The sequence below is a fragment of the Vidua chalybeata genome, chromosome 3, assembly GCF_026979565.1.
Source record: "Vidua chalybeata isolate OUT-0048 chromosome 3, bVidCha1 merged haplotype, whole genome shotgun sequence".
Taxonomy (NCBI): Eukaryota; Metazoa; Chordata; class Aves; order Passeriformes; family Viduidae; genus Vidua; species Vidua chalybeata.
The window spans coordinates 91,686,256-91,705,128 of NC_071532.1; the positions used below are offsets into that span (position 1 = coordinate 91,686,256).

The window sequence follows — 18,873 nt, forward strand, 5'->3', positions numbered from 1 at the left end:
TATTATATAATACAAATAGAGTAAAATATTATTTGTGACTAAACAGAAATACTTTGCAATCAAAATTTAGTCTTTATAATTGTTACAAAAGTATCATTACCTGCAGCAAGTCATGAAATGACAGTGAGTTCAAAGTATAGTGTAAAAACTAACGATTAAGGAGCTCATAATACTGGTACATTAGTGTCTTTATTGTTATAAGGACTTTATAGGTTTGATGAGTGCTAAATAGTTTTACTGCAAGTAAGCCACAAAGATAGTAAAATACAGTTGTTATGTAATGATGTGGGACAGTTTCTTCTCTGTCTTCCCCTCATGACCTTGAGCAATAGAAAGATATGATGTAGATCATTATTTAAGTTTCAGGACTGATGGAGGAGTGATATTTTTAAATTGGTAGCTTCCATAAATCATAAATTAAAATGAAAGTATAAAAATGGGTTCTTAAATTTTCAGGCATGGATAAGTGCAGCTCAGGTAAGTCTTAATGAGTGATTTTATAGTCCTAAGGTATGTGGTGGCTACCTGCTACGACCTCAAGCAGTCAAGAAGCGCCGGCTAGCACTGCCTATAAGAGCCCGAGTGGCCGCCACGTGAGTGGGCACTCCAGGGTAATAGCGTCTGCCTCCCTGGCAATGCTGAGTGCTGCGGAACTTTCATGAAGAAGCTGGGGGTGGTTACAAGATTGACACTCCGACAAGGAGTGACAATCCCTGACTGACAGAACCTAGTAAGGGGAAAACTGGGAGAGGTGAAGAGATTGACAGGTCTGAGTGGCAGGAGCTCTCATGGTAAACAACTTGGAGCAAATCACTGCGAGGGAAAATAGGGGAGCACAAGGAACAAACCTCACTAACATTAATAAAATCCCTGACTAAATCAACCCAACCTACAACAAAGGTATACTTATTGTGGTGACAATTTCTTAACTAAAAGTGAACATAAGGCAAACATATATTTCATTTGGTGGAACTGTATTGAATTATTGGTGAATTAATTGTCACTTGCTGTAAAATTTCAGCTTTCTAGTGTCATCAGAAGTTCCCTTGCACTTCATTTGGCAATAGTAGTGTTGTGTGTGGCCCATCAGTTGAAGGAAGTCAGACCCAGGTTTTCAGCCTGGTCAGCCCGGTTTTTGCAAGTTCAGTTTTTGTTCCTGGAGTCTGATGAATTAAACAGCTGTGAAAATTTGACATTTACAATTATCAAAAGAGTCTCTACTTTTCATGATGCAGTTTTGTCTTTAATGACCTGAACAGTATCTCAGGAGGTCTGCATAACTGCCTGTGCATTGTGAGAGAGTGCAACCAGCAAATAGACACACACACACACACACACAAACTGTGTGTGAGGAATGCATCTAAATCTGAACTGTAGCTTTTGTGTGACTTGTAGGAATTTCACCATAGAAATGGGGGATATAGAATATATATATTCTATTTAATATAGAAAATATTTAAATTAGAACTTACTGCTAAAACTAAAGTTGATCCTTTCACCTTAAACTTTTAAGTAGTATTTTAATCAAGTTTAGATTAGGGGTTCTAATCTGTTAGTTAGCCGAGTCCTGTGTACCCCTGTGCATTCCCCGTGTTTCCCCCCCCCGCGGTTGTTGGCTCCAAGCTGCCTGCCATTGGAGCGTCCCCCCTTCACTCCTGTGACCATTCCCCCGTCCAGTCCCGGGAGTTCTGTGTCTGTCACCCCGATCCCGCGATCCCACTCACCCTGAAGCCCCATGTCCGCCCCTGCCGTATTCCTGTTGGTCACTGTAGTACACATCATCGCCACGACACCTGTCCCAATTGGGCAGGAGGGTGTCTGCCCTTCCTGTCACACCCCCTATATCAACCCACACCTCCCGGGTCCCGGCTGCCATTTCCCCCACGCGGGCGCTGGAAGCGTGGGTCATAGCCCCTCTGCCGCAGCTCTCCACGGCCAATAAAACCTTCCCGCCTCCCTCATTGGTGATTCGGACATTCCTTCCCTCTTTGCCTTGGGCCCCCATGTGGGCGACAGAACCCGGCAAGCCCCGACTGCCGCACCACAGCAGCGGCACACGGGAACAAGCGGCAAACCCAAGCTCCAGAAGGAGGTGGCGCTGAAAAGCACCGGAGCTGCCTGGATTCAGGAGGAACAACACACCGCTGCAAAAATCTATATGCATAATTGCACTAAAAAGATGAATATTTGACAATTTTCCCTCACAATTTTTAAACACATAGTTCCTTAGCTATATGAAAATATACAGGGGTGGCTTCTGTGAAAAGCTTCTCCCATGTCCAATAAAGCCAATGCCAGCTGGCTCCAGGACAGAGCCACTGTTGTCTCAAGCTGAGCCAATCAGAGGTGGTGACAACACTTCTGTGATAAAATATTTAAGAAAGAAAAAAGAAAGCTATTAGGCAGATATAATTATGCTCAGAGAACACTGAGATTATGTGAGGAACAATGATGCAGACACCAAAGTCAGTGAATAAGGAGGCGAGGAGGTGCTCCAGGCGTGGGACCTGAGCTTCCCCTGAAGCCCATGGTGAAGACCATGGTGAAGTTGCCCATGGAGGTCAACAGAGGTAAATGTAAAATAAAATGTTATGAGTGAGCAGGCTCTTCAAGACTTCAAGAAAAGGTGGACTAGTAAGCTCCCAGACTGACTGAAAGCTGTACATCCGCTGAGTCTTAAATTGCTTCATTAAGCTTGAATGAAAGTTAAATCCAGCTGTTGGAAAGACATTAGTCAAAAAAATACCAAATCAGAACAAAACAAAGTGAGCAAAAAACCTTATTTTCAGTTTTATTTTTTAAGCTGCTGATTACTCACTAAGAATGGACAAAAAATTGTATTTAAATAACAGAAATTTATTTTCAGGCCTTGTGATCACCAAATGTCATGGTTTAGGAATAGCAGTCCCCAGTTTATTGATCCCCCTGCTATCAAAGGTCCAAACCATACACAGCATCCCCACCCCTCCTCCAGCAAGAGACACAAAAGGCGGAGATTATAGATTGAGATAAAAACAATTTACTGGAAACCGCAATGGGATAAGAAAGTGAACAATGATACTAATAATGAAAATATAGAAATTAGAGTGATTTAAATACAAAAATTACTCACTCACCAACCCAACATGACCCTGAGACAATGAACAAGGGACATACAGATCCTCTGCACCCACACTTTTTCTTTCTAACCATAAACCATGCTCACTTTCTTCTGAGAAGTGAGAATGTGCCTAGATGTGACCTGAAGTGCTCTAGAGTGCTAAAGTGTTATAGAGCAACAACCTAAACACACCTACACAGCACTTGGCCCTGTCCCCTCACAGCTACTGTGAAAAAATTAACTCTGTCGTAGCCAAAAACCAGGACACTAAGGAATAACAAGGAGAAGTTGGACACACCAACTATTTTGGTCATAGCAAGTAAAAGGATATTGACAGAAATCCCCATCTGCTAGAAAAAGAAATGTCGTAAATATCTTGGTAAATTACAGGGAACCTGAATTTCCACCAAGTTGACAGCTGCAGTGTAGTAGGATGATGATTTTCAGTGTTTGTAGATGCTAGCACTTTTCTTAAAAAAGGTAAAATAATTAACTTCAGCCTGTGATAGTTATAGAGTTTTTAAATTGTTTCTGTTTCAGAAATTAGTGGTTTTTAATCCGACATTTGAAGCAAGCGGGGTGGTTAAAATACTCCTTTAGTATGAAGCACTAGAGAATTTAAGTTTTAAATTAAATCTAGCAGCTTGCCATGGCTTACTGAACTACTAGAACAATACTTTGCAAGATTTGTTAATCATTTTGAAGAAACACAATGCCATCTGTAAGAGTGTTCTCTAGGCAGGTTTTGGATAATGGCTTCTCCTTGTATGACTGCCTAGAATGGCCTTATGAGCCCAAGCCATCTGGTGTCAACATGACCATATTTTCCTATTCAACAATATTCCAGTATTTTAGTTAATTAATAGGTAAATTAGGGGGAAAAGAGTTTGAACTAGCTTCTTGTAAGCAGTTACGTGGTTGAACTTCAAAACTTTCCTTACCTGTCCTTGCTTTTTTATTTTTCTCTTTTCCATTTCTTTGGGTTTCAGTAATCTGTCACTTCTACATTACAAGTGTCACGTAGTGTAGCAGCATGCGGCAGCAGTGACGATCGTGTCCAGGGAGGCCACAACCAACGGCAGGAAAAACAGAGAGAGAAGTCTCCTTGTTGTTTAGCAAGAGAGTCCATTTTATTTCCCCTCCCCACCCCCACACCCCATGCCAGCAGGAGCATGGGGCTGAGGCCCAAGAGCCTGAGCAAAGCCCAGAGAGCTCGAGAGAAGAGAGTAGAGAGAAAGCAGACCCAGAGCCATGGGGTTTTACCAGGTGTCCCGTGGGAGGAGTCTTAAGATCAGATTACAGCTTCCTCAGAATGGGAAGGCTCCACAATGTAGGTTTATATCTGTTGTTTGTAACCGATCAATGTTTTGCTATTTCTGCTGAAGGACTTACTTAAAGAGTAGGATGGACTCATTATACTAAAAGTAATTTTCTAGCCTTCTAAAAGCCAGGATGAAATTGTATGGAAAAATATAGTGTTCTTTGTACTGTTGAAATACATACTTTTTTTTTTTTGTCTTGGTATTTTAATTTCAGCTGTATTTTCTACTCAAATCTGTATTTTCTGTCACATCTGTGATCTAACTTATTTATAAGGCAATATCTGTATACTTTTGTATACCCATATAAACAATGCCTTTGTATCTCATTATTAAGGTTCCAACTTCATACTTTTCATTTATGTCATTCTACAAAAGACATATCAGGAAAAAAAAAAAAGGAATGAAATCTATTCTGTATCCTCTAATTAATAAATGAATTATAATTTTTTAGTGAAGTCAAATTTATGTAGACCAAGATTATTAAAATAACTGTGACTTTATGTGTATTTTTATGTATATCAAACTGGTTTGCCCTTTTCTGACTGTGTCATAGTTTTAAAAATAAAATTTACTGCAGAGGATTTGGTGTATGCAAAGACATTGTTTATAAACAACTTTAACCATGACGCTACCTTGCTATTCTTTGCTGTAAGAAACTATAGGGAAACAGAGAAGATCTTATGTGCTGCTAAGTGCAGCACCTAAGAAATCTCCTAATAGATGTCTTTGCAAAGAAAAAAAAGGTCTCCTGCAGTATATGTATTCTGATCATTAAAATTATTCACAAATCAATTATTTTATTTTGATCTGGGTTAAATCAAAAACTTTGAAATCTTGAAATTATCCTGAGAGTGGGGGTAACAGACATTTTAGAGAAAATGCAGCGAAATTTATGGTGGAAAATTTCATTCAACTAATTGTCCCTGTGAATATATTTGTGGATTTAAGCTGTCCCCTATAATCTTTCTTTTCTTCCATTACTTCCAACTTCCTGAATTCAAAACAATTGCAGTGAATTCAGCTCTTTTATACAATGCTGAAATATACCTTTTCTCCAAATATTGTCAAGACATCAAATACATACATTCTTTTTTCTTTTTCAGTGATGACAGTATTCTGTGCTACATAAAACAAGTAATTTCTAGGACACTTAATAAAGAATAATTTAAATATTTTGGTTTCATTTTTGAATCATAATTAATTAAAGACCAAAATTTTATTAGATATTTCTGTTAGATATCTAGAACTGTTAGATACTTTACAATAGGAAACCTTGAAAAATAAAATGTAAATAAATGTAAATCTAAGGAGCTTAATGAATAACCAAATTGACTCTATTACATTAATTAGAGCATGTAATACCTTATTTAATTGAAACAGTGTCATTGCATTTCTGTTTGACTTCTTGACTAGAAAGAGGTTATTATTTACATATGTAAGTTTTTATTTTCATCATAATAGAGAGGCAAAGTACCCATTCACTGCAATCTTGCTCAGTTTACAAACTTCATAGAATCCTAGAATGATTTGGATTGGAAGGGATTTTAAAGATCATCCATTTCCAACCCCTCCCCCCCGCCCACCCTCGCCATGGGCAGGGATACATTCCACAACATCAGGTTTTTCAAAATGCCATCCAGCCTGGCCATGAACAGCTTAAGAGACATGGCACCCATAGCTTCTCTGGGCAACCTTTTCCAGTGCCTCAACACCCTCTAAGTAGATTTTCTTACTGACATCTAATCTAAATCTCTTGTTTTATAGTATAAAACTGGTTCTTCTTGCCTTATCTCTATCTGGATGGGCAAAGTGTTGTTCTCCCTCTTTTTTATAAGCCTTCTTTAGGTACTGGAATGTGTCTGGCTCTCAGTGGCCACGGGATGAAGGCTCGCTGGCTCGCTGTCCTGCTTGTGGCCGCAGGGCAGACACACGCGTGGCCACCCCCGAGTCTCTGCCGAGACTGTCATGGGTGGCGGTGATTGCTGTGGCGTGGGTAGCACAGCAGAGGCACAGAGGCACGAGGAAACTGAGGCAAAGGAATAAGGGAAGGATACTTGTCTGAGTCTCCAAAGATTTAATCTCGAAGTGGGGTAGAACAAGTGACAAATCTGAACCTGAAGGGTCTACTTTTAAGGGATAGGGGGAACACAGGGAGGACACAGCCTTTGACCAAGAGGAAGGCATTAGGGGAGGGGTGCAGGGTAAGGGCTCCCCAATAGAAGCCAACACGGGGAGGGAGCAAACCTTACAATCCAATTCTGCTTTGAGGAAGGGATGAAAGACAGGGAACACTCCAGAACCAAAGGAATGTGCTATCTTTGACAGACAGGAGTGAGACAAGGGAGCAAGGGAGGTATACAGGTGGATTGACATGTGGATTGACATACATTTTGGTGGGGAAAACTGGTAAACAACTCAGGACTGAACCATTAGGGAAGCCAAATGGGGTACATGGACTGAACCATTATAAACTTATAACAAGGTATATCAAAACATACTACAGAAGAACAAACTGTAAAATAACAGACTACCACACTGGAATGCTACAATGAGGTCTCCAAGGAATCTGCCTTCCCCAGGCTGAAAAACCTTTGCTCTCTCAGACTGTCATTGTAGGAGGAATGTTCCAGTCTGCTGATCATTTTTGTGACCCTCTTCTGTGTCACAGCTTGTCACTCAGCTCTAGAAAAGCTGCCATTTTTTACAGTATCTTTCCACTGGGAATTTTAGGGTCTTTCGTCTAGCCTCCAGGGAGTATTTGTCAAGGCCTTCTTAAAGGTCATTCTTGCAATTTTTGGTTACATTTGAAAAGTATTCAGAACAAATTATGGAGGAATGAGGGCTCCTGGGTTATCCATTTTTATTCTAAGGCTGGTGTTACCACTAGGAGAATGAGTAAATGTCTAAAGAGACTGCCATAACTTGTTAAATTTGAAATTGTAGGTGTTGGAACCTGAAGCATGAGCACCCAATATTTTTTTAATAACATAATAGCAATTGAAGAAAGATATGCAGAATAACACATCTATACATAATAATACTTATTGTGGCATGTGTCCGACTGCCAGTGACCTCTCTGACCCAGCTAGCAGTAAAGCAACTGGAGACCGGCTGGCAAAGCACCCCGAGGGATCTGTGGGACTCCCTCTGGTCTCAGGAGCTCGAGGATGGTGTGGTTGAGTGGCACAGCAACAAGGAAGGGACAGGTACAACTGAAGTACCAAAACTGAAGGTATTTATTAAATAAATAAAAGGGTACAAACACGGGTGCAAAACAAAACATAAAGAGGCAGCTTCAGAAGACCCTGAAGTAGGGCCGACACACATATACGCGGTCTCTCATAAAATGTTCTAGAAACCTTCTGGCCAACCACAGTCTGTTGATCTGCATGGCCACTCCCAATTGGTCCCAGTGTCCTTTGCTCTTCACCATAAGCTGCCTGGATGTCATCAGTTGTGGCTTCTTATTTCTTGAGGCTTGATGTTGGTTATCCACAGTGTGGCTGTGTGGCCAGTGTCCGGCCAGTCTGCTCCAGGATAAGCTCCCACAAATACTTTGTTTTGAAGTCAAAGCCTTCAAAGTATTACATAACATAATTTACATAAGCCTGAGTAGTTTGTTAGTGTATTTTCAGATTCCAAATACATCTAAAGCAGAAGATGGAACATGTTTGGTGTAGGACTGATATTATAACAAGGGAGATTTCATTTAACTTGTATTGCTGCATGAAACATCTGTTTCACCAGCCTTTCCTCCTGCTTAATACTGCTCCTTGATTAAACACTTCCCATATGCTGAGCTAAATTAGGATGTTAATGTATGTGGTAATTGTTTATTATTATGATTACAATATTTTAGAATCTGATTTATGTTTATAGTTACTGCCAGTCTTTCTTCTTTACTATTGCATTAGAATCAGAGCATGCAAAACATCTTAAAGGAATTCTGAATTTCCTGTGTCATATATCAAGTAAAACAATAAAGATGACCTCCAAAGCCTCCAAAGCTGGAAACTGTATGATCCAACTGAGAAAACAGAAGAAATCTTGTTGATTCATTCTCAATCAATGAAGAAAGAATAGATTTTATCAAGTAGAAATTTGAATCACTAGTCTTAACTCTAGAGGTTGTATACAAAATGTAAATCTGTCAATCATGTTAACAAATTCACAGCTACTCTTCAATTATTTCTGCAGAAAGACCTGAAAATGTCTAAGTTTTGCAGTATATATAATAGCCTGACATGTTGAGAAATTCCAGAGTTAAGTCATGTACACTGAGAGTGCTTTGTCTCTGTATTACAGACGTGTGGTGTGTGGTGGTTGAAGCATCTTTGATGTTCTCAAACCTGCTGTTAGAAAAAGAAGTAAAAAAACCCAAACCTGACTAGAATATTTCCTCATTTTTCTCACTGCCCTGTGACTTCAAATATTTTTTTTTGATGTTAGTCTCATGGAATACTCACCATTTCCTCTAGCTGATGGTTCCTTGAAGAACTGGGATGCCGTATGAGGGACTATGTAAAGTAATGTCTTACTTTGATATTAGCAAGGATTATATCCTCTTTAACTTTTTTTTTTTTTTTTTTTTAACAGAGAGGATATACTGAGAATGTACTAAGAAAATATTGGGAGAGGCCGGTCCTAAATTTATTTGTCACAATTACAAGGTTATGGATATTTAGTTTATATTTGCATTTCAGAGGAACATTGTTAGAGTTTTAAGATAAATCCTGATAATTAGTGCATTGTTTTGCCGAAGGTTTTGCATACTTTACATTTATTTATAAGCTTTGCAAGCTTTAAACAGGAATATTGCTTTCCATTTTCATTGACACCATTGTTTTGAAATTTTTAAATTCTAAAATGTAAATTGAAATTATAGTTAAAATACTATTTATTTAAATCTCTGAATGAGATTTGAATATAAAGAGAAACAAATCAAGTTTGATATGAAAAATATGGGAAAAACAGAAGAAAGATGCAAAAATAATAAAACACCTTTTAACACCCTAAGTAAATGAAACTTTATACAGTGCAGAAAGAGTATAAACTAGACATGGGTCTTTCAAGAGCACACAAAAGTATTTTTCCTCAAAATTAAACCAGTGAAAGGTTGGTGACTGGATGCATAGAAATGATGTATCCAGGAAATGCTTGTAGAGGCTGCAAGGTTTAAATATATTTTGAAAGTGAGATACTCAAATCAATGATACTTGCTCCTCACATGTTATGGCTCTCAGTAGCTATGGATAAGTCTTCATAGTAGTGGATAAAGTGGAAACCTGGCAGGATTGAAACAGAGGAAGACAAAGGTTTCTGACAGGAATTTGTTTGGGCATCTATTTTCAGTCTGAATGATAAATGTTGGAGCTAAAATAAATCTTAATACATAAGTTTTAGTTAAATTCCAAAATACTGGCAGGTAAATGTTTTAAGCATAATATGTAAAAGTATATACTTAACTGAGCTGAAGTCTCTGGTGTCTCTGAACCAGTAAAGGCAATAAATTGTTTTACAGATTTAAGAGATTTATTCTTTTTTTTTTTTCCCATCTGGAAAGATAAAACCAGGCAGGTTTGTTTTACAGGGGATTTATTTTGTCAAGACAGCATGTCATGCAAACACCATCTGTTAAAAGTACACTTGACAATTCACTGGGGAAAATAAAAGCTAAAACCTGTGCTATGTTTAACAAGGCCTATAGACATCCAGGAAGATGTGTTGAGTTCCAGACATAGGATGCCTGTCCTAATCAAAGAGATTGGCTGAACCACTCTGCCCTGATATTGGTATGAGAGTGTGTTGACATCTTGTGAGAGTAAAGTAGTGGCTGAGAAGAAAATTTTGCAAAGGTTGTCATCCGTTTGGGAAGATAATTTCATTCTGTGCTATGACTAAGGTTTCATTTAGCATTTACTGATATCCCAAAGTACTTAGGCATTTTGTATATACATGGATCTGTAAAAGGACATGGCTTCACTCCAATGTGGTGTGTGATGTCCTTAAAACATGGTAGCAAAGGTAGTATTCTCCACCTTGTATAGCAATTGTTACCACAAGGTTCATGTTTAGTAAAGTTAGTAAGTTGAATAACCATATCAGTTATCAGTTGTTTTGCTTATGTTTGTGTTTTGGTGATTCAGTAGTCCAAACTGGATCTCATGTCCACTAACATAGCTGTGGTTCTCTGCTAAAAGTAGCAAAAATTTGACCTTTTTTTTTTTTTTTTTTTTTTTTTTTTTTTTTTTTTTTTTGAAAAAGTGAAAGAAATATTAGTGGAGAGAGAATTAAGAAACATCAGTGTAGAAGTAGGCTGCTTTTGTAGCAAGACCTGGTTTTTCACTATAATTGCATTTCAGTGCTGACACTTTTCAAGCAACTACAAGATTAAACTTTCAGAATAAAATATATGAATACTCACTAGTATACGCTTTTTCTGAAAGCCTTTATTCATACACAAAAAACTTTATCAATCTAAGTAATATTAGTGAAATTAAAATTAAATTAAATTAAAATTAGAGAGTCTTCAAGATGGTGAATTTCATGTGCTATACATGGACAAAAGTCCAGATGAGCTGAATTTTTACTTGTGTCTGGCTTTTGTATTTAGAAGGAAATATAGGAAATATTTTTTTTTAAGTAAGACATTATATTTTCATTTGTGTCTTCAAAGAAATTTTTGATATTATCATAATCTTTCTTGATGTAGTGTAAAGAACAAGTGTGCAGGACAATAAGTAGTGTTAAAAAGATGGGGATAAAGAGAAGACTCCTGTATTCTTAAGACATTCTAGATTAAAAAAAAATAAAAGGCAAATGCTGAAATATACTGTAATTGTTGCAGCTTCTCTGCTTCTCTATAGAAGACCTGACTTGTGCTCAGGTCAAGAACTATGGTCCATAATAATGCATTGTCTCAGTTGTATTTTTGTAGTGCTGTAATACAGTTTTTTAGTTCATTGAATCTTCTCTTGTAAATTTTTGGATTTCTGTATAAATGAATTGTCCCTGTAGCTGCCAAAACAGACATGAAGACTTATAGCTCTTAAAATCTGATTGTGTGTATCCTATTTGTCACCACTCCTTTTGCTGCTGTATTAAATTTGAAAGCATATCACTGTGTGGGAAAACCAGCTGCTTTTTACATCTAAGCTCTCATCAATTTTCAGCTGTAATGCTGTCATATGTAATCCAGTCAGACTTGTGTAATTTATTTTGTGCACCTAAAAAATTCCAATTATTTTTTTGTTTTGTTTTGTTTTAAATTCAGGAAGAATGTTCTGTCCTTTTCTTAAAGATTTCCCAAAAATCTTTTAAGATGGAAAGTATGATCCACAAATTTCTACTAGTTCTGTTTTTTGTGAAGGAAACAGAAAGACTGGAGGCATATAACTGTAGTGGGTTGGCCCCGGCTGGGTACCAGGCACCCACCAAAGCCTCTCCATGACCCCCCTCCACAACTGGGTGGGGGAGAGAAAATACAATCAAGACTTCATGAGATGAGATAAGAACTGGAAAAGATCACTCACCAAATACTATCACGGGCAAAACAGACTGGAATTAGAGATATTGTATTTATACTAACAAAATCAGAGCAGGGTAATGTGAAATAAAGTAAGACCTTATAAAGACCTTCTCCCACCCTTCCATCCTTCCCAGCTCTACCTCCTCCCCCAGCTGCACAGGGAGATGGAAATGGAGGTTATGTTCAGTTCATCACACATTGTTTCTGCTGCTGCTCAGGGAGAGGATTCCTTCCCTACTCCAGCATGCTGTTCTTCCCATGGGAGATAATTCTCCATGAACTTGTCCAATGTGAATCCATCCCATGGCCAGAAGTCCTCCCCAGACTGCTGCAGAGTGGGTCACTCTTCTGTGGGGTGCAGTCCTGCAAGGACAGGCTGCTCCAGTGTAGGTCCTTTACAGGGTCACAATCCCTACCAGCAAACCTGCTCCAGCGTGGGCTCCTCTCTTCACGGGTCTGCGAGATCTGCATCCCTATGGGTCCCTATGGGCTGCAGGGGCACAGCTGCCTCACCACGGGCTGCACCACGGCCTGCAGGGGAATCACAGATCCAGTGTCTGGAGTACCTCTTCCTCTTCCTTCTGCACTGACCCTGGTGTCTGCAGAGTTATTTCTTTCACACATTCTAACCCTGCTTTTCTCTGGCTGCAATTACAACTACACAATCACTTTTTTTTTAGTCAGTTATCCCTAGATGTTATCACCATTTCTAAATGGCCCAGCCTTGACCATCAGCAGGTCCATTTTGGAGCTGCCAGAGATTGGCTTTGCTGGATATGGAAGAATATTCTGGCAGTTTCTCACAGAAGCCACCCCGGTAGTTTCCCCCTCCCCATCCCGCCCCTGCTACCAAAATCTGGCAATGCAAGCTCAACACAGTCTTTATGTCAGTTCTTCCTTTTTTTCAGCTGGACGCACCATACATGTATATGTGCAAGATAAAAAGCACATGGGTGTTCGGGTTTTCTGTATATCCGATCTTCTGCTTTACATCTTTTGTTTATGAAGAATAACTTTTAACTTCACATTTTCCTTAATTCCCATTTTAGTAGGAAAAAAGGGGACAATGTTCAAATTGTTTTTAGTTTTGAAAGTACCATAAGTCTGGACATCTATATGCATAGTATCATTTAATTATCTGACAGTCTGGATGGAGAAAGAATGGAGGGCAAAAAGAGTGGAACCATATAGGATATCTTGTCTTTCATTTCTTAGCTGAAAACAAAAAATAGAGATGTGAGCCTCATTTGCATGAACACATATTCAGCTGGCTACAAGTGCATTGTTCAGTGGGATATCCTGTATATTTTTTGAGATTAACTTTATCTTCAGTTGAGGTAGTGATTGGTCAAAAGTGGACTCAATGATCTTGGAGGTTTTCTTCCAACCTAAACGATTCTGGGATTCATAAAAATGTTCCTGCTCTACAATTCTACAGTATCAGAGTTGGGTTCTTGCCTTTTGTTTATTTAAAATCTTATTACAGACAGGTTTTATTATACTTATACTGCAGTATTCTCTTATACTTCTTAAACTTACAGTGGTGTGTTGAGAAGATTTCAGAGGGTGATTTCATGAAATGGTTTTTTTTGTCCCATCTGAAGAAAACTTTGAACTCTAGTGTATTCATAAAAAGAATTATTGACTGTTGGAAATCAATCATTTCCCACAGAAGAAAAACTTTTTTTTTTTTTACCATAATGAATGAAAATAAATAATACAGAAATAAATCAACTATGTGGGTATTCTTTTTGGTAATAATTTCCACTGGTTCAAGAAAAAATGTTAAAATATGGTTGCATTCAGGCAATGGCAGTTCATGCATGGGAAATATAGAGTCATCTTTAGAACTGCATGCCTAATATGTTTTTTTCTTTACTTTGCAGTGACCCAGGGTGGGGATGCAATTGCATCTGATACATGTCCTGATCCTGGAATTCCTGAAAATGGGAAGAGAGTAGGCTCTGACTTCAGGTAGGCATATTTAATTTTCTATATGGTCAAGAGGGAGGTATTTCCTGTTGCATTTATACACAGCCTGTGTGCTAGTTTGAAAGCAAACCAGTGAAAGTCAGAACTACAATTTAATAAGAAAATTAAAATAAAGGCAGAAAACACTGGCTTAAACTGACAGAGTCAGGATACAACCTGACATCCTGTTGTTCAGGGTGGTGGTAACAGTCTGATTAAATGATGGCTGCAGACCTGTTGAAGTGATAGATGTGATTCTGTTGAAGTGGTAATCCTGTAGAAGTGTCTGATCTTCCTCTGAAGGTCCAGTGGTGGTTATGTAGCTCTTGTCCTCTTCGAATTCAGTGGATAAGGCCACTTGTGGCATTACAAAGCTCAGATTATATCCAGGTAGGAATGGTAGCTCCTCCCCATGGGTGAAGTATCTCACAATAAGATGATGTAATCTTATAAGTCATGCAGTGAAGCTTGATGGCCCATTAGCAGAAGATATCCCCTGGAGGGAGTTACCAGGGATGAGTCATGGAGGAGATAAAGAACACTACCCTGCCTGTTTTTAACAGTTTATGAGGATGGTGGTAGAATACATACTTTTGGTTACGTTTTACATTCTAACCTAAGACAGTCTGTAACTATAGATGAGTATAATTTCCCTAGTTTTAAATTCATTGATCTTTTGTCAAAATAGATTTTTTGAATTGCATATCTTGAATTGTTTTTGCTTGAGTTATATTTTAAATCAATGCATTTAAAAAAAGAATTTTAGAGCATAATAATCTCACCTATGGAGAAAAATCAGAAATCCATAGAAGAAGCAGAGAGTATTATCTGTTTTCCCATTTTGTAAAAGCTGTTAAAAAGCTTGGGCAACACAGCAAACTCAGTGTCTGAGGATGTGAATGCCATCTCCTGTTTTTTCTTGTTTTCCCCTTTTGTTATATTAAAAAAGAGGACGAGGTCAAATGGACCCCTATGGAGAAAGGAGGAAGTTTGATCTTTTCCCATTGAGGAAAAAAGGCAGAGACTTGAAGGTGCAGCAGAGAAAAGGGTCAAAAGAAGAAGATGGGAGCTTCCAGCTCATGCAGAGATTTATAAATTGCTCAGCAGAGAATGGACAGTCAGACCTAAGAGACAGGAACAATTAATAGGAATTAGAAGGAATTGTGCAAAGTTCTCTGCAACTCTAGAAAGCAAATTAGTACAACTTGCCTCCTGAATCAAGGCTCTTCCAACCTAGGCCATAACTGACAGGAAAAATAAATTAAAAATCTGTTCTCTTTCTGACTGACATACTTCTCAGATTTTTCTCTATTTATCCTCAAAGGAGTTTGAGAAATCATAGAGAACTCCAACATTAAAAGATTAAGTTATATGCAAAGTCATGGCTTCATTAGTGTCAGGGCAGCAGTTCAATGTGTTTTAAAAAATAATGAAGGGAAATAAAATTTCAATTAATAGGCTAGAGACACAAGTTTTCTGGATGTTTGCTGATGTCCTCTTCTAGGTGTTCTGATTCAACTTGTCAACACATCTACTGCAAATGAAATTGTATGATACAAAAATGCAGTATGTGTAGCAGCCCCTGTCCAAAGGGCTGCTATTTTAGGAAAAGAAATGTAATTTCTCTTTAAGTCTTCATTAATGTTTGATGAATTGCAGAGAGAAGCATCAGGCAGCAGAAGACTAGGTAAAAATGGGATGCTAAAATATAACTCTTTTTCAATAGGTATTAAAGTGCCTCTGTGTATTCATCCAAGGAATACCTTTATATTCCCACTGCTATTTTGGAGAGTATTTTACTTTCCTGCTTGTGCAGGCATGCCTCAGTATCCCTCCATAAATGATGCAGAACATGCCACTTCTGAATTCCTCCAAATAAAATACTTAGTTGAAAAAATTAGAGGCAGTATCTAGGATCACTTTGTTATCAGTGGAGAGAGAAAAGTATCTCTGGAAATAGTTAACAGTTTCAGGACTGAAGGTAATGGAAATAAGGTGGGACATGGTAAATTACTACTAGATTCAGTATTAAAGAAAAAATCATGTTTTTTACTATGAGGATAGTAAAACATTGAAGTTTGTGAGAGAATTTGTAGACTCTCCATCCAGGAAGGCATTCAGAACTCACTCAAACATGTCTCTGAACTCTCTCTTCCAACTGGGCTTGCTTCAAATGGACTAGATGATGTGCTTTTCCAATCTACTTTATTCTGTGAATCTATAAATGTCATACAGCTTTTATGTGTTCATGATACAAACAGATTCTCATCTAGTTGTGGTCCAAATCAGTGGCATATGAACAATTGTTAAGAAACAGCAGCAGGTTTAATAGCACTGATAAGCTCAGAGAAGGTAAGGAAGAAAATCTCTTCTTTTCACTTCTGGGGGTTAGTCTGTAAATTGAAAGAGAACGCAAACTAAAATATTGGTAAAACCAGTGCTAAGATCCAAAACGTGTGAACTCAAACATGGAAGAACTCAACAACAAAGTTCCCAGCAATGCATAAAAATACCAGAGGGAAAACCCAAAATAACCTTAAAGTTCAAAGTACATTTTAAGATATCCAAGGGAATCAAATGTCAAAGAACCTTGCAAACCACTATGTTTTGAACACAGACTTTTAGGAATGAATGTGGGTTAAAGGTATCTTAAATGCCTGGAGCTTACTTATAAGCAATGCTTGAGCTTACTAAACTGACAGAGTAAGGCTATTTCCCTACCTCCTTCATGCCATCCAGACTCTTATAATATTTTCATTTCACCAAGTGTATCTTACTGTTCATGAGGATAAAGGAATGCATAAGGTGTTCAACAAGCAACATAGTATAACATAGGATAAATAAAACATGTTGTGTAGATTGATCACATTAATTGTGTGTATGTTTTGGGCCTCCAGTTCTGAATATTATTTGAGAGAAATGATAACAGTTTGTTTTCCACTTAAATGTTACTTACTCTCTGAAAAACTCATTATGCAACAACATATGTTTTTCATTACTTTAAGGTTTGTTAAAATCTATTTAAAACATATCTATCTTAAAGTTAACTGTCTAACTCCAGAGGGACATTTAAATAGAGATTTTGGCTGGAATTTGGTTTTTGTTTCTCTGAAATGACAAATCAAGCTCTTCCACGGGAGAAGAGGAAATAATATTTGCTGCTGCTTGAGTGTCTCCAATGTAATAAAAGTACTCTGGAGAGTAAAGAAAGGCAATATTTTTTTTCTTTTCTAAGAGGCAAGTATAAACACCAGAAGGAGCTATTGTTCTTGTCAGGAGAGTGACAACTGTTGAATATTAATCTGAGCTAAAACATGTGAAAATGCACATTATTCAAAATCTTTTCCAGTCTACTGAAAGACATGTTTTAAGTGGGATTGATGGAATGGCAGAGGGTTTATTTTCCAGACAGCCTGAGACCCAACTGATTCAGTGATGACAAGTTCTTTGAAAAGGGTTTCATCGTTTTCAGCATAATAATGGCATTCATTCTAATATAATAAAGACAAAAAAAAGGTATTGAAATCTTAACTTTTTCTTTCTGTCCTCCTGACATGCTTCTACTGCTTTCATTTTAGGAAGTAGGGAGATGATTTTCAGTGATTTTAAAACAACCCAATGGATATTTAGATTCATTTTGGGGGACAAATGGCAAGTCAGACTTGGCTAGAGTAATGAGAACATTTTGAGGTCAAGATCACATTTTATATTTATGTGAGATTGCAAACCAGTAGATTGTTTAAATGAAATCTGAAATGTATCTAAATAATACTGTTTCAGCTTTGCTTAAATATCATATGGTATGTGTGATAATGTGAAAATGTAGTAATTTCTCACAATTTCACCAACACTTGTAAAACAAATGGATTTTAAATTTTCAAAACAGATTTTGAAAATTAAATTAACTTTTTTTATGTCAGTATTTTCTTTTTTTAAAAATAGCTTCTTCCAGTCAAATTCTAGCCTTTTTTACAAACACACAGATTATGTTTGGATGGTGTTGTAATTTAAAATAGAAAAATAAAAATGAGGAAACAGATTTCTTCCCTGTGTTTGACGTTTACAGAGAGAAGTAATAAAGCAAATCACAACACTTCCGGTACACACAGATTTGCTTAGTGACTAGGGAGGTAGAGATGTGGAAAAAAAAACCCAAAAAACCCAACAAAACTCCCCAAATTCAATTAAAACCTTTCATTGTTAATTAGTGGATATTAAATGAACTAGGATCTTTCTTTGAAATCACATATCAAACAAGCTATATGACATCTTCAAAAGGATGTCCCCTTTTTAAATGGGAAGCTGTCAAGCTTAATCAATGGAAAGACTCAGCAATTTGGATGTGTGAATAGTTTTATTATAGACTGTGATCCAGATGCAACCCATCTCCTAATGTGCTTATTTAGATCCATAAGGAGCTTTGGAGTACTTTGTGCCTTGCTCTTTAATGTGAAATTTTGTGCTCTGTTTCTTCTTTGTTTTTCTTGTGTTGTTTTCAGCATATTTATTTTGTGTCCCTTAGTTTGTGTTCAGACATTTCAGAAGCTTATACCCACTGTGTAAAACATATGAAGTTCATATTAATTGCCCTTAGATCCTTAGATACAAGCTATTTCCAGCACATTAGGAAAAAAATACCCCAACCCTCTGAAACACATACTTTGTAGAATAATATTGAAACAAATTGAATCATCATGAGTGTATAGCTTAAATTAGCATTTAATGTTTTTATGTATACATTAATAAAAACTTTAAAAGTATTTCTACAATGATTGAAACCCAATCTAAACATAAAATCCTTACCTTACTTCATTAGATATAAAAATATTTGTATTCCTCCTGTTCATTTCCCTCCATCCCCTTTTTTCTTTCTGGAGGGGATATTCAGATATTTTAAATTATAAATTGCTGTTGGAGACATCCAATAAGTATACATTTAATTTCAGTCTATG

General features: G+C 37.4%; 1 protein-coding gene across 1 annotated transcript in view; it reads left to right on the forward strand.

Annotated features, from left to right (window-relative positions):
- The window catches only part of CSMD1 (CUB and Sushi multiple domains 1), a 1,092,714-nt gene that overhangs the window by 743,724 nt on the left and 330,117 nt on the right, over positions 1-18,873 (forward strand). Inside the window, exon 8 of the mRNA XM_053939637.1 lies at positions 13,837-13,924. Within this exon, the coding sequence (XP_053795612.1) occupies positions 13,837-13,924 (88 nt within the window). The remainder of the gene's footprint in view (positions 1-13,836; positions 13,925-18,873) is intronic.